This window comes from Geospiza fortis, unplaced genomic scaffold (genome assembly GCF_000277835.1).
Source record: "Geospiza fortis unplaced genomic scaffold, GeoFor_1.0 scaffold112, whole genome shotgun sequence".
Classification (NCBI taxonomy): domain Eukaryota; kingdom Metazoa; phylum Chordata; class Aves; order Passeriformes; family Thraupidae; genus Geospiza; species Geospiza fortis.
In genome coordinates this window covers 26777384-26802925 of record NW_005054298.1, presented here as the reverse complement: position 1 = coordinate 26802925, position 25542 = coordinate 26777384, and the positions used below count along the sequence as shown (strand labels likewise).

Genomic DNA, 25542 nt, shown 5'->3' with positions numbered 1-25542 from the left:
TGGCCATTTAGGGTAATGCCTGTAGGCACTGTTGCCAGTGCCATTGATTCTTCCCCCCTACTTGAAGCATTTCTTCTGGAGGTAGCTAACCATGGTGAAACCTGTTGTTTTCACATTGTATGAAAATTTACTGCACTCTGAGAGTTTAAAAGAGCAGCCAGAGAGAGGAGGAATTTTCTGGTTTTCCACTGATGTGAAGTTGTGCTAGACTGACCTATGTCTGTACTCACAGCTTGCTCACTTGAAGAGCTGCTGGGTCTAAATGATTAAAAGTGAGGTAAAACAAGCAATTCTAAAACCTTAGAGGTGATGAGGGAGAGCATTCTATATAGACAGCTCCTGAGCTCTAGGTAAATCGTGGGCATAGGGGGGAAATAATAGAGCAGGTGTTCATGGGTTGACCTGTGCTGTACAATCATTAGTTAACTGAAGCTGCTGCAATAGATAAAGGATCGCAGTGTATATTAAAATGCTTAGAACTTGACAGCATAGCATGATGAAATGAACCTTGTATAAGGGGTGAGTAGTTTACACCTATTTTTTTTTAATTTTGTTATGTTTTGATTCTAATTCTTGATACTAGATTAGGCAGATAATTTCAGGCATAGGTATAAGAATATTACATTAATTGTCCTGATGTCTGTACATCATCTTACACTTCTCATGATCACAAGAATTCAGTTTGAATGAAGTAAAACTATTAGAGCTGATTACAAGACTGAAGTCTAGATTTTTATAGAATATCTACTTTTAGCACCTAAATTAGCAGAGCTGTCCTGAATTCAGAATAAAACACATTACCCTGGCATGCCTTTACCCAGATTCAGGGTGGATGCGAAGTCATTCTTTGTGAATGTATCTCTTCCTAGTGCTCAAATTCATTGTCATCTTCTGTGGGGACAAATGCCTCATTATCCTCTTCCTGGATTTGCATTATGAGGTGTGTATAGCTAAGAGGAATTTTCACAGCTATTGATCCTAACTAAGCCTCTGGTTTTATGTGCTCTGGAGAACTTCTGAGTGTGTGCACATGGGTGTGTTCTCTGTGGGAAGAGCAGACCTAGCTAGACTCCTCCATTCACCCTTCACAGTTAATCACTGCTGCCTTTCTGACAATCAGCAGGATGAACAGGCACCTTTCAGTCATAGTTACCCAAGGGATGGCTGTGCCTGAGTACAGCTCTCCAAGGGGGTCGGTTCCTGTGGCTCAGGGTGCCCATGAGCCCCTGCAGCAGCAGCAGCAGCAGCAGCACTCTCTGGTGAGGGGTGTCTGGGTTGCTGGCAGTGGCACTGACAGCCCATGCTGTCCCCGCAGGTGACTTTGCAGTGCTGCTGAAGGCGGGGATGACAGTGAAGCAGGCCATCGTGTACAACCTGCTGTCGGCCATGATGGCCTACATCGGCATGCTGATCGGCACGGCCGTGGGCCAGTACGCCAACAACATCACCCTCTGGATCTTCGCCATCACCGCCGGCATGTTCCTCTATGTGGCCCTGGTCGACATGGTACGGCTCCTGCGCAGGGCTGGGCTGGGGCCTCCTGGGCTTTGGGGGTGCTGCACTTCAGTCTGCTGGTCAGGCTCAGTCTGAACTTTTATTGTGAGCAGCTGGTAATCCTGAGCTGTTGTGATGAGTAGCTTTTAAAAAATTACCTGGTGGAAAAATGCTGCTGCTTCCAGAACACACGGGTGCATTATCCCAAGTGTGTGTGCACCATAGATCAGACTCTTCAGGCAGCAGTGCTGCTGTGCACATGTTACCAGCCGATATTCAGTCCTGATTTCTCTCCTTTAAGCTGCTTCAGAGCTTCATTTAAATAAGGCAATTTTTCACTTCTTGTCTTTACCAGCCCAAAGGTGATGAGATTGTTTTTCATTTCTGGGGTACTTCATCATGCTTTCCACTTCATTATGGAGACTTTAATTTGTAAATATACTGTTGTTATAAAGTCACTCTAATCTCTTAATAGGTGATAGGTCCTTTTCGGGGCCTGCTAAACTGTTAAATAGAATGTCTGGGTAGAATGATCCTTCTTGCAACTTCAGGTGTTCTATAGTAGCCTGTAATGCCTGAAATATCACTTCCTTGTAAGCTCTGTGTCTGATTCTTATTTCCTATCCTTTGACTGAAGATGTCATGCATAAAAGAAAGGAAGGCAGTTCTTTCATTCCTTCATCATTCCTTTTCCTTTCCCTCGGCCATCATAATAGTAACCAAATAGTCAAAGTCCCATTAGCAGGAAAGCTTCTGCACGAGATATTTGAAACTGAACCAGTTTTGTCTTGGCTTTTGCATAATCAGCCTCCTTCTCAAAGACCTCTTTACCTGGCACACAATAAGAGTAGATTTTGATTCCTCCCTGGCTGTGAGCAGAGGTTCACAGAGGTGTGGTTTTCTATCCACTCCTTACACCACCCCATATTTAAAAAGGATGTGTATGTGAGTATGTGTAAGCGTCTCAAATGACAAATGAATGGCTCGGTTAATCAAAGTCATATGTTTATTTGAGCATGACTTGAATTTAAAATTAAAAGAGCAGGACTTGAAGAATATTGGACTGCACCCTATCTTGAGGAACTTAATGTTCAATTACATGGATACTCCTGTGAAAGTTCAAGGAAAGGCATTTTTAGTTTGTTTTGTAAATACATTACGTGATTATGTTTTTATTGAATGTAGTTGTTCAGTAGAGTTTAAGCTGTGTCTTAGTGTATTGGTTTTATATCTGAGCCCTGGAGATATCCTTGACAATATCACCTTGTAACCTTGTCCATGTATAAATGGAATAAAGGTGAAATAACTTCCTCAATTGTTTTGTATTTTTTAGCTTCCAGAAATGCTTCATGGAGATGGAGATAACGAAGAGCATGGTTACTGTCCTGTGGGGCAGTTTATTCTTCAGAATCTAGGCCTGCTTCTTGGATTTGCCATCATGCTGGTGATTGCCCTCTATGAAGACAAAATAGTGCTTGACATCCAGTTTTGACCTGATGCTGGTAATCACTGTGGTTCCAATCTGTTGCGGTCTGGCTTTGAGTCTGCACTGTGTGGGCTGTGTGCACACTGCTCAGAGGACACGTGGTGCTTGCACTGCTTACAAGGACAGGAGATTCCTTTCTGCCTAGAGTAGCTTCTGCTTTTCTCTAATCCCATCAGATGAGCTTACCCAACACAACTCCTAAACTCAAGTGAGCGACGTTTAGGAAACCCTAAATCTGAGAAATAAGGGCCAAGGTCAGGGTGCTGTATAAGGAGCACTGCTTGCTTAAGAAAGAAAAAGTACAGGACAAGATCTCATTTGGGAAAATACCATTCCGTTAGTGCATTTGGACAGAACCCAGATGTTGCAGCTGAAACTCACACCTGTGCGAGGAACCCAAGGAAACTTTTTCGTGCCACATGAGTCTTGAGTAGCTCACAGCTCTATGTATGTATAGATCTGTATAGATATAGACAGATGTGCACACATATACTTGTGCACCTCTGTATATATGTGTATTAATCCTGTGCTGATTTTTCTGCATAGTGGTGACTTGAAGTATTCAGTCTTACAATAGGACATGGCTGGAAACCACTGTGCTGGCTTAAATTTTTAAAAAGAAGCCCCAAGCCTAAACACTGTTTAAATTCTTACAAGCTGTGTTAAGCTGCACTCCATCATTGCAAAGCTCCTGTGTAAGAAGGCAGGCTGTTGCCATGTACTCTGCAAAGTGTAACTTCTGTCGAGGGTCAGTTTGATGATGTTTTTCCCCAGCTGAGATTCATTTGATGTTTGTTCCTTTATATTAGTAGGAAAATGCAAAATGCGGTAGAATTAGTGTTAGCTTGGGGAAATCCCTGACCTTGGAGTTATTGAGCTGTTTCTGGTTCTTTCTTACAGACGCTAAACATGTATTGTGTGCCACTTGCAGCATAAACTACTGAAGAATTGTGGCTGTGAATTTGTGCAAACTCTTTTAACAAGAGAATCCATGTGGGAATTTCTCCATTTTTTAAAATGATTACTTTGGACTGTTTTCTCCTCTTCATGTTAAACCAAGGTGCAAGATGCTAGTTGCTGAAGCTGGACACAAGGGTTAAATTATGCTCTGTGGATGTTGTACTGGTTAGGGTATTTACGATACTGTAACAGCGCATCAAATCTGTTCCTACAATGCCTTGATATCAGACATTGTGACACCAGCCATTTCTGGCAGTAAAGAATATGTAAGAAGATTTCTACTTCCAGTATAAAGGAGTTCATTTCTATGATATTTTTTTACAATTTTGGTATTTAAATTAGATTATTAAAAAGCAGATGTGGTAGAACCATGGTATGTGTCATTTAGAAGAATAGACTGAAAATTTGGGCCTTAACTTGCTGGGACCAGCTGTCCTAGATCAGATTGTGCTGACAGGCATTTATTGCCAGACATGAGTTAGTTCTTCTTGTACCCATCTCCTTAAAAAAAAATAAATTGTGAGTTTGTGGGGAGTGCAAGTTGATTCTGTAGTACCAGTCCTAAGCATGGTAGTAGCTTTTTATCCAAACATCCAGTTTGTCTCTCTACTGTGTATGCCAGGTAAAAGCTGTACTTTGACTGTGTGCCGTAAGTTTTAAAGTTCCGGTCTGCTTGGTGCCAGTGTAGCTGCTAAAAACACTTAATCCTGACGCCTTTAATGAGAGCCAGTGGGTCTCTGCATTCCATTTCAACTTGCTGTGTTTCCTGTGGCCCTTTCCTTTGGAAGCTTCATTGGTCAGTTTAGCTTTTACTGAGAGCAGCTCATGTGTTTTAAAGGTATCAGTTGGTTGCCAGTATTTCTTCCTAATGCAGTATCAGGAAACAGTATTAAGGGTCCATTTCAAAGAAGGGTGCAGTTTCTTCAGTGAAGAAGCCAAAAGCCCAGAGTTCAGGCACGTGGCCATTTAATGTTCTGAACTCAGGATTTCTTTTTTCTTCTTTAAATATATTTAGTGTAGAACCCTAATTAGCAAACACACTGTTGTTACCTTCAGATTGCTGAATTTCTGCAGTGTAAAACTCCTGGATGACATTTTTGCATAGTGCCCATGTTAAGTCAATGAGACAAAACTTCCTGGATACCTTCTGAAGATCTGAGTTTAAACAATCTCTGTTTCTTTTGTATTAAACTGACTGACTTAACTTTTTTCTTTTCTGCTAATTCTGAAATATAAGGGGGTCATTATGCAGCTGGTGTTTTGTCAAATGAATTTTTTTAAGATTTATTTCTCTTAATTCTTTTCAAATGAAGATTTCTGTATTTCCAGTAGTATATTTACTGTTGTGTTAGTTGGAATGTGGTTATAGCTCAATACACTGCCTCTGTAGGAAAATAGTTAACTTCCTTCCAAGACCATCTTCAGACAAGGGAAAAACATGGTCGTTGAAGGTAGGTACTATATTTTTCATGGAATATAGATTGTTTACTTTTATTTTCTAGTATTTATTGCAAGTGTAACAGAGCAGTGTAACAGCTGTGACTTCTCTATGTTTCCACCAGTATTGAATTCCAGATGATTCTAATGTACACCTTTGAGTCATGTTACAGACAATCTGAATTCCACTACATTTCTACTTGGCTTCAACATTCCATTTGGCTTGAATCCAGAGTCTCATTTAACTTGTATTTGTTGGAGGGCATAAATGTTACTTGTATATTTTACAATGCTGTCACTGTGTGACATCCCATGTGAATTCTGATGTAAATCACATTGCACTCAATCCGCTGTGATTATGCTTAGAAAATGTTGTAGTTGCTAGATGCAGTGTGATTATTTTTTTTATTATTTTTTTCTTTCCTCTCCCCATTAACAACTGAGTCTATGGTTTAAAATGTGATAATGGTCCAATAAGATAACTTGCTGAGCTATTGGTTTTTTTTGTTATAACTAAATCATTTTTAAAAAATTTTATAAAGCTGGAAATTATCAAATGCTGTTTTGTTCATTGTCAACAGTGTTGTGTTCATTTTATGTATGTTCCTTATACATAAGGAGCCTTCAGAAAATAAAAAAAAATATTCAAGGAGCAGATATTTTTGTTGAGTTTCTTAAGGTTTGATTACTTTTGTGTTTTAGTATTCCTTTCAGTTGAGCAGACATCACTACAAGTCCCTAAAAGAAATTCTGAAAAGGAAGGTGTCAAAATACTTTGCTTAACAATTAAAAACCAACATAAATACTCTGTCCTACATTTATGTGCAGGGCAGTCAGGCAGGAGCAGTACTGAAAACAAAACAGTGGATTGGAGGATTCCATGGAAAGTTACTGTGATTGTCTGGCTGATCCTGTAGTCGTTGGACTGCTCAGGGAAAAGGTCCATAGCCTCCTCCAGAGAAAGCTGCCCCTCCTGGGAAATTCTCACTCCCATCCTTCAGAAACATGCTCTGCCCAGAGCATGAGTTTACTACCTGTAAACCCGTAAACCCTCCTCATTATTCTTGTTTCATTCAGTGTGGCATTGCTGCCTCTGAAGCAGCAGAATAGAATCCCTCTATTACTGCAGTAAAAGTTACTAGCTTAGAACTAACAAAATCCAGTTGCCTACAGATGTGCTTTTTTTTTTTCCTCCTGAACTGTGGTGGCACTACTGTACCTGGTTTACACACTGGACTAGAACTGGCCAAGGGCTAAAAACTGTTAAAAGCTGGAGGAAGCAGGAGATCTATAAACTGACTGTACAGTCACAAAATGTTTCCTTGGGAAGACAGCCAGAAAAAATAGAACCCCCCCAAAAAAAAGCCTTAAAACATTCTTGAGTGGAAAAGTAATTTCACCAGAATGGAGATACAACACCATGAAGTACAGTGAAAACTCAAGACGGAGCGTGAGCATACTAACATGGATATACAGTAGAAAATTAGGGTAAGGTGGTGTGTGGCTTTGCATCGTACCTGTGAAAGAATGTCATCAAATAGCAGCTGTGTTCCTGACTGATCCTTGGTAACAGCAGCATTTGTGGTCATTCCAAAGATCTCTGGGAAAGGATTCTGTGCAAGTGTCTTTGTATATTCCGTACACCTTCAGTACTGAGAAAAGGTGGGGAAAAATACCTCTAGAGCAAAAAAAAAAAGATGCAGAAGCAGCCAACCAGCCCACAAGAGGCTACAAGCTGTACTTCAAAACCACTACATGATTTCGTAGAGTGATGAATAAAGTGTGTTAACTAAGATATAAATGATACAAAGATAATTCCTGAAAAATTCTGGGAGCTGACAAAAATTCTGTTAAAATGAGATACCAAGTGTAAGGGGCTGCAGCCCCTCTCCAAGCCCACTGCCTGCCAAGCACCTGAAGGTGTTTTGCTGATGACTGACACAACTCCTGTCCGATAATTAAGCTGATTATTGTGGCCTTTCTGCCTCCAGTAAATATGAACTATTTCTTTTATGCCTATTTTAAAATGCTTTTGACTTCACCGGGCTGTGTTTCTCACCTACTGTCCCCTGAGTGCTGACTCACACAGAGTCAATTTAGATGGCAGTAATTGGGTGGTGTTTACATAATGTCCCTTTCTTAGAAGTCACTGAAACAAGGCCTGAGAGAAGATGAGATTAAGCCACCAAGCAAACGGTGACTGAGTAAACACTGAGACACACATCAGTTTCAGTAAAGATACATCTATTTCAAAAAAAAAAAGCTGTTGTTAATTCTGTTGTTCTGACATATATCTTCAGGAGAGGCAACATAAACACCACTTGGATCAAGTACATAATTCACATTTGTAATGAATTCCGAGGGAAATAACATCTTCAGAACACTCACAGAGCCAATCCCAGTGTCAGTGCCTCTGGCACCGTAATTGCATTCCCCAGTCACAGTGAGGAGCATCAGCTGGCAGCTCCTGCAGGAGAACAGGACAGTGATCTGAGCAGCAGCCCAGCACTTCCCTGGGCAGCCCTATCACTATCACTGTAATTCACTTGGAAGGCAGCCAGAATTCTCACTGGAAAGTTTAAAAGCTGTTAATTACTTCTGCTAGTTCATGCTTGAACCATTTCATCTCCAGCCCTTCAAATACTCATTAATAATCATCCCTCAAGTCACCCAGCCATTGCTGCTTTTGAAGAGTAATAGCACCAAAAATTTCCATAGTAATGCAGCTGAAACTCCCTGGATACAAGTTGATGGAAAACTTTCCTAAAAATATCTCTACTTGTTTGACATCTTTCTAAAGTAAATGTATGCTATCACAAGGCCATAGCTGGGCTCATAATTTTATTTCTTTTTTTTAGAAAATCAAACATGCTTAAATTCTTGAGGTTGGGAGAAGCTGGACTCCTCTTAGGTGCATAAAAATAAAAAATTATGAGTGATGAAATTACTTGCAGGAAGGCATGAGTGGGTGATGCTCTGAGGACTGGGATAAAGCAAACCAGTCCAAAGAAGTATCAATATCAACATACAAATCATTATCTTTCAGGGCAAAAAAAAGTTCCCTCCCTGCTAGGAACTACATTTGTTATTTGTTCAGAACCGTTGGTCATGTAATAGGAGGACATCCCCCTCAGAACCCTCCACCCTCCACTCTCCTTCAGGGAAGAAATACCTCTGTGAAGTTGCTTGAGCCACTTGCCTGTTAATCACATTAATAACCAGAATCACTGCAGGCTGACAGTGACAAGAACACCCCTGTTCCTGTCCATCCCTAACTTGAACAGACTTTGGCCATGCTGGGCTGCTTAGGAAGCTGGACCATGAAGAAGTGCCATGTATTGCTGGGAAATTGCCGAGAGGCTGCTCTGGCAAACACTCACCTCTGCAGCCAGGGAAGGAAATGCCCTCTGCCAGAGCTGCGTCCCGGCTGATTTCACTCCGCCAGGGGCTGCTCTTGTCCCTGGCACTGGATAAATCACAGCCAGCCAGCAGGGGTGGCAGTAGGATATTATACACCTTGCAGGAACAGTTCATTTCTCCTGTCCTGCACAGCAGAGCTGAGGCACTCAGAGCCCAGCTTCTTCCTGCTCCCACACTTTGTGAGTCAGGGGAAACCTTTTCTTGACAACCAAAGGCCTTCAGCAGGAGGTCTTTAAATGGTCATGAGCATCATTTCCAGAGTCTCTTAAAACCTCTAGGCAATTTTATTTTTTATAGCTATTTATTCGTGTAGAATTAATTAAAATACATTACGTACAACTGTATGTATGAGACCATGCACCCATACATTTTTAACACCACCATGTTATAAAATATTGTTCATAAAATATTTTAGCTTTTTTTTTATCCTTACCAAGTTTTATTTCTGGCCAAAGACATCAAGTAGAAATGTTTGATTTGGTTTTCAATTGAGACCATCTAGCTAAATACACAGTCTCATTTAGATTATCTACATTAAATATAGAAAAATAATGCAAATTAATGTAAAATGTGATTGCAAACACATATCCAATTATTAAAACAGTGGATAGGTTTTCCCAGTCTTACCTTTTTCTTCAAAAAAACCCCACCTAGAGAGCTGTATAATTAATGCCATAGCAACAAGTTTCAATTGATAAAGTATGAGACAAGCAAGAAAATAAAAAATAAGTGCACTCCATTATTGGCAATAATTGAAACTACTTTCCTTGCAGTGGAAGACAGCTATTTCATTTCTGAGCCTCTCTTCCCCCAGATCACAGACACACTTTCATCAGGGTTGGCTTTAACTGATTTACAAAGTTGCAACATTACTCACAGGTTTTCTGCACTTACTGTAAAAGTCAGGATCTGATAGTGGATATCAGATATTAAATGCACCGTATTGTTTAAAATACAATTTAAATATTTTCTTTCATGTCATGCCACCTCTTATGTATCTTCCAGTGAAAAGCTCCAACTTCCCATCCATGTAATCTGGATTTATGAAATTCTGACAGTTTCAGAACACTTCTGCAAACAGTATTCTCTTGAAGAATGTAGACAAACTACTATAAAACGCAGGACACCTTTACAGCTAGACTTGAAATGTACCTGCCATTCTCAACAGCACAGACTTCTGACAGAATTATAGGCAGGAAATGCAAGAAATACATCTTAGGATGTGTTAGTACATGTATAATCTTATTTTCTAGTATTCTAGCAGTACTTTTCTACATAAGAACTGATTTGGGCTGCTGGGAATTGTGTTTGTTTGTTTGTTTTAAATGTCACAAAAATAATCAAAGCAAAAAAAAATCCGTATTTCAATTCTGATGCATAAATATCACCCAGGACTCCAAGGTCCCATATGACTGTGGTGTTTTTGATTAAATAATACATTACACATAATGCATTTTTGAAAAAATAGCATTTTCAGATAAGACTGCTTACAAGAAACGTTTAAAATATTATGGTTTTGCTCCATTTTTGCATTTTCCATTTGAAATTACAGAAACTGATTAGTTAAATAGATCATGGCATCACAAGATGATAAAATATGCCAAAATATTTAACCTACAGTTTCTTTTAAACAACAGACAAATTATTCATTCCTGAGAACAATCCATATACAAGAATTAGTGTCTTATGTTAAAGAGAAGCATGAGATCTAAAAACTTTACCACGTTTTTGGGCAGTTAAAAACAGGTTTTGGGTTTGGTTTGGCATTTCAACTTTTAGTTAAACTAAGTTCCTTGCTTCATACAAATACAGTCACACGTGCACACACATACACAGACATCAACTACAGTAAAAAAGAGATTAAAATACCTGATCATCAGCAAACTTTAGAAAGGCTGCCATGGAGTCATCACCAGGAGAAACTATTAACACCAGTGCTTGGAGGGCCCAGGTTATGAATGATAAATTCCTGCACCATTGGTATTATCTGGAAAAAGAAAAAATATAAAAATTTTAAAAAATAAGAAAAAAAAAGGAATTAAAGTGTCTTATTTTCATGTAACACATGTTACTCTAAATATCTGAATATAAATTTCAAGGACAGTATTCCTGCATATACAATAGACATCAGTACAGTCCCAGAGGAATCAATGATGTAGCATTTGTAAATGTAGGCAAAAACAATGCCCTAAGAGCTGACATTGGAAGTCCTATACAAATGTTCTTTAATCTCATTTCTGTCACCACATCTGGACAGAATAATGGGCTGGATTATTTTCTGCACTTACTCCATTTGTATTTCAGAGAAGATTTAAATTTTCAAGTCTCACAATGCAACATCCTTCAGAGGTGTTAAGATCTTGGCTTAGAAAGCTGCAGCATGCAGCAGTCTTGAAGACACTGATGTTTAAACTTCTACTGAATTTAACTGGACTCTGTACCAAAATAGGAGACAGTTTATAAAATGACAACTTAATACTTTGATACTGTAAACCCTTACAGATATACACCTTTAAAATATTATTATCCAGCATCTGGCCATGTTCTACAATATTTTAAAACAGAACTGAATACTTATAATATTTTAAAACAACCACTTTCTCTTTAAAGAAATGCAACACTACTTGCAAAGACAATCCTAAGAATCTTTGAATGTGAAATTCAAGAAACCCTGAAGGATTCAAATAGCAATGTCAATTCAACCCCTTTGCTTGCAATCAGGATAGTATTTTTTAAAACTTTATAAGCAAAGTTTCTGTATTTGTAACTAGAGTTTTTAACTTGCAGTTTTTGACATTTCAACTGTAAAATCTGCAATTACCATAGGTGCTTTCAGTTAAAAAAGCAAAGTTAAAAAGTTTTCAGTTAAAAATGTTTCTGTGTCCTGTGTGACCAAGGACACAGACTATGACACAAGGGAAAGAAATTCCAGCAGCTTGATTTCCCTTGGATGTCCTGCCATAAACTCACCTGCGTCAGGAAGGGACTAAGGCTGTGTTAGGCCTTCCCCTGCTCTCCAGGTGCAATGTGTCACCAATTAGCAAAGGCCTTAAATGTGAGAGCAGGAGGGAGGCTCTGCCCTTCACTGACTGCAGGCTGCGTAGATGGAGACACTGCTGCAGGAGCTCAGCTCAGCTTCCAAGCTCTTAACTGACTTCAAGGAGATGTATGAGTATGAGACCCGTTTAAAAACTTTCACCAAGTGGCCCTTCCAGGAAAACTGCAAGTGCACTCCAGAGAATGTAAGTCTGAAAATGGTTGTTTTGCCTCTACCTTAATTTATATATGCTATACCTGAATGTAAAGTCATTGTTAAGTATATTCAGGTATTCAGGTTTGAGAGGAGTCCACTAAGCTTGAAGATGAAGAGTTAAATACTCAGCTTTCCTCTGTTCCCTGCTCAGAAATACTGTAGTTGGGATTGACTGGTTTTTCTCTGTTCAGTCCACAGTGTCCCCTTTTTTTTTTGTTCCTGTCATTTAACAATTAATTTCTTGTATTACATAGTCTTTCTAATTGCAAATTTCTATTTGTGACAAAGCAGCCTCCATTAAACAAGTACAGATCCAGCCGGAAGGATAAAGTAATTGTGGAATGATAAAGTAAAAAGTGGAATGATCACTACTTCAAAATCAGAAATGGAAATTATTTAAATAAAAAATCCACCTGACTTCTACTTTGGCACACTCATGACACTGCCAACCTGAATCTCAGATGAGTCATACTGCTAGAGTTACCTGAGAAGGTGTTTGGTTACTGAAACAAACTTAATTTTTGGAGTCCTGACTAGATATGATTCCAAAGTGTCAGGAAATATGAGTAAATATGAGTAGTGTATGTGGGATAATGCTCTAAACTTCTGAACTGTCCCCTGCAGATGGCAAAGGCTGGCTTCATCCACTGTCCAAGTGCAAGTGAACCAGATGTGGCAAAATGTTTCTTCTGCTTGTTAGAACTGGTGGGCTGGGAACCAAATGATGACCCATGGTAAGCACAGATATAACAATTTAGTAATTTTACAGTGAGTTACTGTCCCTGTCAATTTCCACTATGACACAGGGCACAAAACTGGAAGCTCATCTTGCCTAATAACTGTGAAATTGTTCAACTAGCTTTTATCTGAGATCTACTAAAATCTATTGCATCTTTTCTGTATGATATTATTTCAGCTGATAGCACAAGTACTGAAGAGACCTGCCTGTACAGATCTCTTCCTCTCCTGAAATGAAACTACTGTGGGTTTAACATCTGTTCTTATTCTGGATTTATACTGCAGGGAGGAACACACCAAACGTCACACCTGTGACTTTTTATCCCTTCCCAAGCACTTTGATGAGCTGACAATGGAGGAGTACTACATGCTGGAGATGACACGGCTGAGGACCTTCATTGTAAGTGTTAGCCACTGTCATCTGAAATGCAAAGCCAGAATATAAACAACAACTTCTCTTGCTAAGATTTCCAAGCATTAGCCAGGAATGACTGTCTAAGGCTAGAACATGACTTATTCTGAAATAATAATTTATGTGCATTATTGGCTAAGAAATCTGCACCTAAGCACTTCTCAGGGTAATTCATTGTCTGGCTTTTTAATGCAAACCTGTTTCCTTTGGAAGAGTTTTTCCAACAACTCATCATAGCAGGGAAAAAATATATAGGCTGCAATAATCAATGCACAAAACTCAACAATAAGCAGCTCTATAATTCTCAGGAGGGATGAACAACATACATGAAAAGACAAAATTTGACCGGATTATTGCTTCACATGCCCAGTTTAACATATAAATGTGCCTAATCAAACTTTAAAGCTCATTTCAAATATTTTATTCCTCCCCACTTCTGGGGCTTCATGCCACAGTGCTGACATGTAAAAAAGCACACAACTGAGCAGCTCAGTTGATCAAGATCAGCTGATCTATGAGCCCTAATCCTATGGACAGTAAGAATCAAGTGAACCAAATTCCCTGATGAGGAACAGTAAAAGGTTCTGCATATTACTTGTTGGTGGGTTTGCACAAATAAGAACTCTGCCTTTCTAATAATGTTCTGTATTAAATATATACCTGGTGACTGTCAAGGTTAAGCATTTAAGGTCACTGTGCAACAGATTAAAGTACAAAAAAATAGGATCATGTGGCACAGTGATATCTTAGAAGGTGGACTAAGAGTGAGAAAGTGGTGTTACCTAACTTGAACTGTGAATGATTTAGAGCAAAGTTTCAAGATACAAGAGGGTCTTGGCCATAATACGACCGTATTTCTAAGTAAAGCATACAAAACATTTGAAGCAGCAGCTTCAGGTGGGGACACTCAGCCCCAAGGATATGTCACCGATAGCTGGGAGGGCTGTGCACTAGGCTGACCAGGCTAGGATTGCTATCATGAAGCACTGACACCCGAAATGCAGCCTGAGGAGAGGGGGCTGCAATGTGGCTGAACTACAGAATTAAACTGCTCTGCTGAACGGCTCAATCTCTTGCTTTGATTCAAGTGCAAAGTTGGCAGCCGCACAATAAACTCTTTTCAAGAAGAAGTCGCGGCGACGAGGCAGAGATTGGTGAATTACTTTGGCTCCAGACCCTCACTCCCGGCACCGCCGCCTCTCGAGGACGAGCCTCCAGCCCAGCAGCCGGGAGGCGCAGCTGCCGGCCCGGAGGAGCCCAGGACAAGTGAGCTGTGACCTCTGGCTCTACAAGGCTCTCTTCATTTGGTGCAAACATTCCTGTCTTTGTCCGAGTGCGAATCCAAAGCTGAGCAGGTGTGTGAGGAAGTGTGAGTAGAGAACTGCTCCTGGCTCAGGAGTGATACAGACAGGGATGGCCTGGCTCTCACCATGTGCTTTCCATCGTATGGCTGGGTGGGGAGATAAGAGCACTTCCACTACCCTGCCAGTGGATGAAAAATGTCTAAGCCAATACTTCTATTCTGGTTTTTAGCAAGCTGACTTATTTCTTTTTGAATAAAGATTCACAACAAGAATACTTTGTGATCTGTGTTAAAACCTTATACTAGATTCAAATCACAACAGTTCTGCTTCAAAACACTTTCCAGGGAACGAAATGGGTCTGTGTGTCAGCAAGAATTGCTTAAGCACCTGCATTATCTGCACTCCTGCTTACCCCAAGCTATCTCTCTAGATCAGACCAAACTGACACAGACAATGACATCCAGCAAAAACTGCAGGTGTACTGAATAAGGGTAGGCACAAGGTGTGAAGACAGTCTGAAGGAAGAACTCTGGAGATTTTGGTGTGCAACTGAAACAACAAAAGCTGAAGTCCTACTATTCTGTTTTTAAAAGCTTTTCATTACAATTTCAAACTTGCTGGAGTTCTTTTAAAATCTTATTATTTTCTATTTTCCTTTATGAGAGATTGTTGTAGAATACAAGTGCATGCATGCTTGCAAATATTTTTGGTTTTAAGATGCAGACAGACCTTTCTCAATAAGGTGAAAGTTTTGTACACTACTTTGTCAGGTCTCAGCTTTTGAAACTCCCTGGACCTGTCTTTCCACTCTGCAAGAAAATCCTCATGCTGGGGTTCCTAAAAACATGTATTTCAACATTCTTCAAAGCATTTATAAATTCCCTGTCTTGAGAGTAAATTATCCCTTACCTTGATACATCAATCCATGAAGTGACTATTTCCCAAAGAACTAAAGTCCTCAACTTGCTAATTTTTTTTTTTTTTTGTAAATGCCCAAAGAAAGCCCTATTTTCATTACTTGCCCATTTCCTACAGTCTGGTCAAGTGAAGAAGCTGGAACTGTTTAGTTCCTTTAATGTCTCTCATTGTACTCTTTTACGAGCATTTCCAACCAAAAATTCGTTCTTTCTCTCTCTGCATAATTTATGCTATTTCTTTAATTAAAAAGTATTTCTAAAGCCTTGGTATTTACAATGAAAAAAATGCACAATTAACCTTTTTTTTAAAAGAGTCTAAGAAGTCTGGGGTCACTTGATTGAATATTGGTAATAGATTTTGATCATTTAAATTAACAGTAAGAAAAGTGAACTGGCAAAAGTGTTACCCGGACAGGAAAGTGGTTATGGTCAGATATGAAGAGTAAGATAGAAGGATAATTTTTTATTTGTCTGAATACCTTGAATATCTCAGACAAAATAATGTAAAGTCCATTCAGGTGGTTTGCAATGCAGTGTAAGAATCAGAAATTACTTCAAATTCTTTTTTCAAGGTAGAAACAAAGATGTGGAAAATCTCTCTAGCTTTTTCCCAATTACCTAGGTCACTCAAAGGATCATTCCTGTATTTCACAAGGCATGGTGATCATTCTGAGACCTAACTGTAATCTATTATCTTTAAAATTAGGTAATTGTAATTACCTAATTGTAATCTATTATCATTAAAAAGTGTAAAGCTTTTGACAGATCAAGAATGAGAGCAAGCTATGTTGTTTGATCAGTGTTTCAATCTATTTCTGTTTTCTTCCATTCAGTTAATAAGAAATGGATAATTTTTAATACTATTACTGTAATAATTACTGAGTTATTATTAGCATTAAGTCCTTTCAAAGTTATGGTTCCTCATCAGTTAAATGGATGTACATACAATTTATGCACAAAAGACTGACACAAAGATGACTGTGGGACAAAATGTAAATTTTTTTCAAGTCACAAAAGTAACATGGTTTGAATGAGAAAAGAATGGTTAAAAGAATCTCAGCCTAGAGCCTGTTGTAAAAAGAGCCTGACTAGTGAAGGAAGCCAAACAGGGCTATGTGAATTACTCATTCACAGAGAATTTTCTTTAGGGCTGCCTACCTCTGCCTTTGCTGCTCTTGTGGCTTTCCTCAGCTGCTGCTGGACTCTCTACTGGAGTGCTTCTTGCCTTCACTGAGTAAAGTCATCAAAAAGGGCTCACACCAATCATTCCCTGGGGATGATGGTGGAATCCACACTGGCAGCAGGCATTCAGGCTCTATATCTTTGTATTTCTGCTGAAGGAAAGGTTCAGAATCAAAGTGAGGTAATTTTATTTATTGCATACTCTAATTCAGGCACACAGGGATACAGAGGATTTCTTGAGATGTAAAATAGTAAGATTTAAAATCAAAGAATTAGATTTACAGAACACAGACTGCCTTGGTGCTAAAGGTTACCTCAAAGGTACATTCAAATATGATCCCAAAATATCAAGCTCTGACTAAAATGATTACTAGCAATATCTTTAACAGTTCTGCTAAACTTAACTACAAATAAAAAAAGCCCAATGCAGCTTTTGCATGTGAGGTGACTACTGTATTAAGTCTTGTAAATATTTTTATAAAAAAGGTGAGCAGCTAGCATCAGGAGATCCAAGCTGGGAAAGGTGATGAAAGTGATTAATGAAATAAATTCCTGACTGGATGAAAGACTGTCAGAATTGCAAGGTGAAGTATTAGACATGAGAAATGTCAACACTTGTGGTACCAGTCACCCAGCAGTGTAAAAAAAGTGTTGGCAGGGGAGGAGGAATAAACAAATGCCAGGAACTCTTCCCAAGTTTTAGCCAAGGAATCACTTTAAAATTAAATCAGAGTTGCACGTTTATTTTCAAAATTCTCACGTTAACTGATTTTCCAGCAAGATAATGTGTAAAAATACTATTATTCTAATATGAAAAAAAAAGAAATGGCAATTCTCATAAAACAAATCTATAAATCTAATGGATTATTATATTATTATATTGTGCTAAGAAGTACCTCAGTATAGTTTTAAGTATTACTTGGAGTGAAGGCTTCAATAATACTCACTTGACTCAAAACAAGGAGAGAAAAAACATATGTATTTCCCTTAACTATGAGAACATTGGATATTCACTACTTTCATTTTTTAGCTAATTGTGCCCCCTCCAGGTCCTTCAGTAATTTACACTTTCATTAGTCATCAACCTTCCAGCATTGCCAAACTGAATGCACTTTTCCAGTGTTGTAATAAACTGAGGGGCTCCGACTTTGATTATATGCAAACTATGGCTTTTTCCATGTTCTTTATTCATTTGTTTGTTTGATAGCTCCCTAAGGAGCCATCAGCAGAGGCCATCTTCTTGCATTACCAAAGGGAAAAATACAAACTTTCAAAATTGAAATATCAGCTCTTCAAATGTTTATCTCAAAGTGCTTTTTAAGGGAATTTATTCCCTTCTGTCATTACAGCAAAAGCCTATCAGTATGAAATCATAGCAGGCACATACTCAGTGCAATTTAAGAGGAGAGATGAATACTAAAGTTCTTTGTTTATAAAAACCAATTTTCCCCTTTGTGAGAATGTATTTAGAATAAGAGTTCTTACTTGCTAAAAACTTTAATCACATCTAGTTTTATATTTAATTCAAAATAATAATATCCCTCTGAAATTCTGAACAGCTTTAATACAGTTGCATGCATAAGTGAATATTTTCAAGTAAAAACAAAGAGAATTTTTCACTAATGAAAATGGATATTGTGGAAGAAAGCCTAAATTTAGGAGAGGAAGTTTTGGTGGAGAAATGGCAGTAACCTTCTCTGTTATGGATCAGAGACTGAACTTGGGAATGACCCATCACCAGCTGATGCCTTCCTTCCCCCTTTTAGAAAGGTTCAGGAAAACATCTGAAAGGCACTCTGTGCAGCCTACCCACAAGAGAAGAAAGCTTTCACAGGAAAAATGCTTTAATTCAGAAAATACATTTATAACCCACCAGCACAGCATGATATCAATAAAGTGTGAACTTGGTAAAGTTACAAGGAATTTGAGTGATTTGATAAACACAGATAAGGGAAAATTGATTAACACCATAGGTCTGGAGAAGCAATAGGGATTGGAAACCTGAATATCTGTCAGATGAGGCAGTAGCATCAGCAGGGATAGAAAGAGACTCTCACAGCACATAACAGTGTTCAGCAGTGGGTCAGAAATGTACTGGAAGAACTGCTGAGCTCCCAAATTTCTATGTGGCTCAGTCACTTGTCAGTGCCCACAGAGAGACCCAAGGGAGATGGAGCCAGGTTACATTTTCAACATAAGCTGCTACCAGCAATTGCAGACTGTAAACTGAACACAGGAAATGGCATGTTAAGCAGAGTCTAGAAATAGAAATTTAGCATATGGGTAAAACTCAGCTAAAACCTGCATTACTTCTTTCCTTACTTCAAAGTTTCAGTCACATATTATTTTCAGCATATCCCACTTCAGACTTAGCATTTGAATAATTAAAGAATAGTTCTCTAATATCAGCCCAACACATACAGCTTTCATCATCTATAAAATCTTTCTTCATTGACAGGAATGCATAAGCAGTCACTGGGTATGTTTGCAAATTATCCTTGGATTGCTCACTAATTCTGCTTTTGAAAAAATTTGTGGTTGCAAAAAGCTTGAGTTGCATTTTATACAGCTCCTGTAGTCCTAATATCCAGCCATAAGCTCACAACTACAGGCATAATATGTACCATCAATTTGAGGTAGATTCTATCTCATCTTTCAAAATTAAAAACTATCATTATTTAGTTTTAAAATGCTAATCATCTTTCCATTAGTTCAAAAAGAATTTTGATCAAAGCTGTGTAAAAGTGAAATGGAGGATGAACTGTACAAGTCTTGAATTCATTAACATTTGTCGACTGTTTAGCCTGAGTGATTGAATTATTAATACAGTAATTACTTGAAAAAAATTACATATACAATCAGAATGCCAGCATACATCCTCTAAATTCAACAAGTAGTTTTGCTTCCAGAAGTACAGTCAATGCCCTATATCTGCAGTATTTCTAGTGCCAAAATAAGTGCATTGAAGGAGAAGGGGAAATCGGGATAATGTCCAAAATCTATCCTCAAATGACAGACGGATTTTCTTGTCTCTTAATTTTTTAGCAATTTTCATTAACTTGGACCTGCTTTTCAAAATAAGTACCCATTCTCATAAAATGTATGTACACAAAATAAAAGAAAATATTAACAACTTTTCACAACCAAGGATCTGTTTTCCAGTTTTGAGGATTTCACTCTTTTATATGGATATTATTCTGAGGAGAATACTGGATGTAACATGTACTGAAAATGTTCTTCATCATTCCAAAAACAAGCATCAAAGTAAGCTACAATGTCCCTAGGACCAGCTGAAGCAGGACTTGACAAGTACTAGCCTCAATTAATGAAACCTCTCTCATATTGGTGTAGGTTGCAGCTCTTTAAAGTCCACCTTTTAAAATAATTTTCTAACAGCAATATTAGTAGTTGTTCCCAAATTGAGAAGTCCCCCAAGCATGCAGTTACCAATCTTTTAGCTGACAAAGGCATGCCAAATAAAAGCCTGCCATGACTCAGCTTTCAAGGGCCACACTGACCTCCGTGCCCAGAGCAGATCTACTGCTCAACTCTCAGCTCCAGGTGTTCCAAATCAGAAACAGCATCAGAAAAAAACACACTTCTTCAATGCATCAAGGGCTATGCATACCAAAAAATATCCTGTGGGCTGGATGGGACTACCAGAAACCTCCAAGGACATTCCAAGAATGCCCCAATTTTGTGCAACACTCTAAGAGGATGGTAACTTTGTTGCTATCTGAAGAGAATGTTGCTTCCATGACTTAGAAAAATTCACAGCTGAAAATCAGGCTCGACACCTTATCAGCTATCTTACATGAATTGATCTGTACTATTGGTTTTTTGCATAATATCCCACCAGTAATTTCCCCTCTCTTTTGGTGTTAAATTCAACAGATAGACGAATCCATTTAATTAAATTTAACTACTTTTTAATACATACTTACATATTATAAAACTCCATGGTTATGACCCATTTAAAGAAAAACAAAAAACTCACTTTTTTTGGCACAATGACTGTTGAGACACTCCTTTCAATGCAAGCCAAATAAAGAAAAAAATGCCAATCAATAGATAATTAAAGTATCAAACAAAACCATTGGTTTTTAAACTAAACATTACCTAAAATAAGATCCTCCTCGCAGGATTGCAGAGTAAAACTGTCTTGTCTAGCTATCGAGGAAGTTAATGGACTTTCTAAAAGGTAAACAGAAGCAATCATGACCAATAATTGTAGTTATGGTTAATGCTGACCCCTACTTTTTTATTTTTTTATATTTCACATAAAATGTCTTTTGTATTACAAGAGACCTTGTCCTGATTTATGTAAAACATTGTATCCTACTACTACCCAGTAAAAACACTCATGTTTTTCCAGTAAGTAACTGTCAATATTATTTTATTTGTGCATTATAAGTAAATTAAAATCTTTAACACAAATTGTCATCCCTATAGCACTCTTTATCCTGCAGCATCACAAAACCAAAATACAGTCTTTGAGTCAACAAATTCTGTCTGTAACATTCCCTGCAAATTCAGCAAATGCACTGAGACTCAGCAGAGATGAAGCAAGTAATTTTAATTAAAAACTGTTTACGTCTGGCTACTGGCCATCCTAGTTAGCAATCCATAAAATGATTGTTCCAGGTATTCTCTTATCAGCAGAAATTCTCACTGTAGTGTAACCATTCCCTGTATGAGCAAGCAAGCAGAAACTGAAAAACTGTGAACAGAAATTACCTTCTAATAGGATTGAGAGGTATCACTCACCTCCCAGCAGCACCTAAGCTGACTGAACCATTCAAAGTCACTCTCATCTTTGCCTTTTTTGCTTACCAGAGATGCAAGAACATCCTCAGCATGAGCATCAAGCTCAACAAGTGCTCCCAGAGTCACTCGATTCTGCTAAGCCAGCTTTCCTCACACCAAGGTGACAGTGTCCTCAGTCTGTCTATTATCCTGTCCCATAAAATCCTCTGCTGCCTGCAAAAAATTGTAAAAGTTAAGAAGTGGAATGTCTGGTCTTAGGCGTGATTATGTTTTCTTGTATTTCTTATTTTTTACTATATTACTTTTATTTCTCTGTATTAAAGAGTTCCTTTTCACTATGATACCAGTACAATGTCCTTCATTCACCAGTAGCCCAACAGGGTTTGAGAGGCTTTTGTTTCTTTTACATACCCAAATGTAAAACATCAATGGCACACATCTGCAAACAAAACAGCATACACAACTTAATTCCTGCAACACAGGAAATACCCATGTCCTTTCACTGTTTCCATTTTATTCTTTCCAATACTACCTAAGAATATATAATTAAGAAAAAACATCTGAACAATTTACCTAAAAGACCATTTAAAGTTAGATTAAAAAAAGGTTTATCCTCAGCAATAATTCTTGGGTCCTACCCCCTGCAAGATGCTTCCCACTGTATTTACTGAAGATCAGTTTAAAGATGTAAAACTTTACTTACAGTCTCTGTAACATAGAAACGAATGAGGATAAACAAGAATTCTCTCTTCTACAGCTAATCCACCTCCAGTACATAAAAAATTATTATTTATACCTTCCCAGCAATAGCAAGCATTAAGGAAACTGAGTAGAGCAACCAGGCACAACCTTACCACAATAGTTTTCCATGATTAAAAAATAAGCCAGCAAACAAAACCAACGCCTTTAGGATTTTTTTCCTCACAAGATTTCTTGTCCCGTTCTTTGCACTGTAGGGATGTTTCTCTGGGACTGAACGAGCATTTTGGTTTCCATTTCTGCTCTTGTTTTTGTATGACTTTGCACTGCAGTCACTGCACACTGTCAAGTCTGTGTATGGGGACCCAAACCCAGCTGCTCTCCTTACAGCAAAGGTTATATTACTTAACAGGATCCCTATTAAATACTTCCATACCAATTAAGGTCTTTGGCCTTTGAAAAAACCTCAAGAAGTTCCTAACTCAATAAAAAAAAAAAAGAATATGGGGAAAACCAGATGCTTTTTCTCTAAGTATTTATTAAGTCCCTTAAGAAATATTTCCAGAAATTCATTGCTCTTCCTCAGTTTTTCCAGTATCTTGTCTGCTGTTACTGCCATCAGCAGATGTCTGTTCTGAAAAAGAAATTATTCCAGATAAAAAATATTATTGTCTTTTCAAGTGAATCACCACGCAGCACTGCAGGAAGTCATAATCAAAATGCATCTCTATTTCACATTCTGCTTTACTCAACCATTGTCAGGTTTACAATTTACTGTCCTTGCTCATTGCCAGAGTTCACCAGAGAAGTAGTTAGGCAGCTTGTATGAAATTATTCAGCACAAGAACGATTATTTCTGAAAATCATTTCAAAACAAGGTCAATTGATCAAAGAGCACAACTCCCATCATTCTGTTGGAGCAACATCAATCTACACTGACTATTAACTGCATTGTGCAATTAAGCAACATGAACAATTCATACATTTTGATGGATTTTTTAGTGTACTTTTAACAACTGACACATTTTAACCAGTAATCAAGTATTAGAATTCAATGCAAAGAATAATCCTTCTTTCCATATAAAATATATAAATATATACTCAAGATAGTAGTATTAATACAGCAGTTGTACACAGGCAACACTGATTTCAGTACTAACACTAACCAGTAATGTGATCTAAGAAAGGTATTCCCTGATCCTGAGACATTTCCTAACTAAATAAACATTTAAAGAATTTTGTTCTCAAAACAAAGTTCTACTTGTTTTAAGAAGACAAGAAATGGTATTTTTTTTCTTTTCACAACAGCACCTGAGTAAGACCTGTCAAGACACATTGTTGAATAAACAACAGTTTTTTGTATTTGGGTTTCTTGTATTTGTACAATGTACAGATGACAAAATATACATTAAGATATCGAGTGCTTGCCAAATTCTTTCTAGTGCTTTCCAAATTAATCAAATTAAATTAACGTCAATTATTAGCAAAGCTACGTATAAGATGAAAGTTATCTCAGTTAATACAAATGCCAAAAAGGTTTCAAAAAGACCTTTAAAGAAATACAGTTGTCTGAACATCAGGTTCTGGCATTTAATTTGCCTTATGACCCATTTATAGCCCAATCATCACTACAGTTTTTAATCTTGCTCACCAAGTAAGGGGTTGGGGAGCAAAGACACACTGAAATCTAGGAACTTATGCACATTTACAATGAAGAAATCAAACCAAACAAATGCTTCTACTCAGGTCCTGTACAGGCTTGAATTTAAACCATGACTGAATTTATTCTAGCTCAGTTCCATGCCGGGACATTGTGAACTGATCCAAACCCCTCACATTGCAATACAGAATTCACAGAATGACCGGGTTGGAAGAGACCTTCAAGATCATAGAGTCCAACCCATGCCCCAACACCTCAACTAAACCATGGCCCTGAGTGCCACATCCAGGCTTTTTTTAAACACATCCAGGAATGGTGACTCCACCACCTCCCCTCGGGCAGACCATTCCAGAACTTTATCCCCCTTTCTGTAAAAAACTTTCCTAATATCCAACCTACATTTCCCTTGAAAATGTTCTATCAGTGTCACAGACTTTTCTTTAATGAAAAATCCTTTCTTAGGAATTTCCCTGCTGAAGCTGAGAAGCTTCAGCCACAAGATGTAAACAATAATTATCTGTTCCTGTGGAATGCAACAGGTGGATCCGTGATTGGTCCCCTGTGGATGTTTGGGTCCGGTGACCACTCACAGCAGAGCTGGCTCTCACTCTCTGTCGGAGCCAGCTGCTTTGTTATCATTCTTTTCTTTTCTATTCTTAGCTTAGCTAGCTTCTGGAAACCCTTCCTTCCTTTTCTTTTTAGTATAGTTATAATGTAACATATATATATCATAAAATAATAAATCAAGCCTTCTGAACATGGAGTCAATGTTCTCATCTCTTCCCCAACTCAAGAACCCTTGTGACCACTGTCACATATCAGGGCAAAGTCCTCCAAGGAAATGGGGGCTGATTAATACCAATGCCCTGCTCCATTTCCCAAAGCTTGGGAACACAGGTTCTGCCAAGGCATCTCCTCTCCCACCTAAAGCAGTGTGCATTTCCCAGACCCTGGTGGTGCTGGGATGGCCAGAGGTGAGATGGAAACAGAGGTGACAGAAATGCCAGCCAAGCCTGAGGTCCCTCTGCTGTGCCTGGAGCCTGCCCCTGAAGGGACACAGCCAGGAACTCACATCCAGGATGAAAACAAACCACACAACTGTATCCATCATCAGCAATTCCACAGAGACTTACAGGGACAATTTCAGCCTAATCAATCTACTGAGGGCTCACAAGAACTGCTGACTGTGACAATTATGGACATCAGAGCACAAAGATGTGCCCAAAGGATTCCCAGCAGGAGCAGTGTCCAGAGCCCATCCCAAAAGGAGACCCAGCCCATCAGGGCAGGCACTGAGAGCAGGCAGAGCAGCAGCTGGGGTCACTGATGGGACAGTGACACCTAAGGACAGAGGCTGCACTGCTGGGCAGAGCCAGGCCTGCCAAAGGTGCCCCAAAAACAAAAACTCCTCACAGGCGGACAAGGCACATTGGACCCACAAGTCCTTCTCAGCTTCAGTTCAGAGAATTTAACAGTAAATTCCAAGTTCAGTTTGAGCCCAGAAGCTCTGAATGTTTGCAATATGCACTCAGCTTTGGTTTAATGCCCTGCTGGTGTCACACAAACCCTTCCCATCTGGTGACACCACCAGAGCTGTGTGCTGATCTAAGGGATCGAGACGGGGTGCAGCTCCCTGCTGCAATAATCACAGCCTTTCTTTGTGCAGGAACACATTCACCCTGTGCCTCCTGCCTCTCACATCACACCAAACTGCAGAAACTTCAGCTATACACACACAATCAAGACCTCAGCACGCCAGCACAGTTCATAATTTGGTTTATAAAACAGTCTTTAATGCACAATTGTATAACTA

General features: G+C 38.7%; 2 protein-coding genes across 2 annotated transcripts in view; both read left to right on the top strand.

Annotated features, from left to right (window-relative positions):
* The window catches only part of SLC39A10 (solute carrier family 39 member 10), a 32406-nt gene extending 26372 nt beyond the window's left edge, over window positions 1–6034 (top strand). The window contains 2 exon segments of the mRNA XM_005415965.3: window positions 1316–1506; window positions 2828–6034. Of these exon segments, the coding sequence (XP_005416022.2) occupies window positions 1316–1506; window positions 2828–2986 (350 nt within the window). The 3' untranslated portion in view covers window positions 2987–6034.
* Window positions 6035–11901: 5867 nt separating this feature from the next.
* On the top strand, window positions 11902–14477 carry BIRC5 (baculoviral IAP repeat containing 5). Its single transcript, XM_005415964.1, has 4 exons — window positions 11902–12039; window positions 12675–12784; window positions 13074–13188; window positions 14289–14477. The coding sequence occupies exons 1-4, from the start codon at window positions 11902–11904 to the stop codon at window positions 14475–14477; spliced, it is 552 nt and encodes a 183-aa protein (XP_005416021.1).
* Window positions 14478–25542: the final 11065 nt, after the last annotated feature.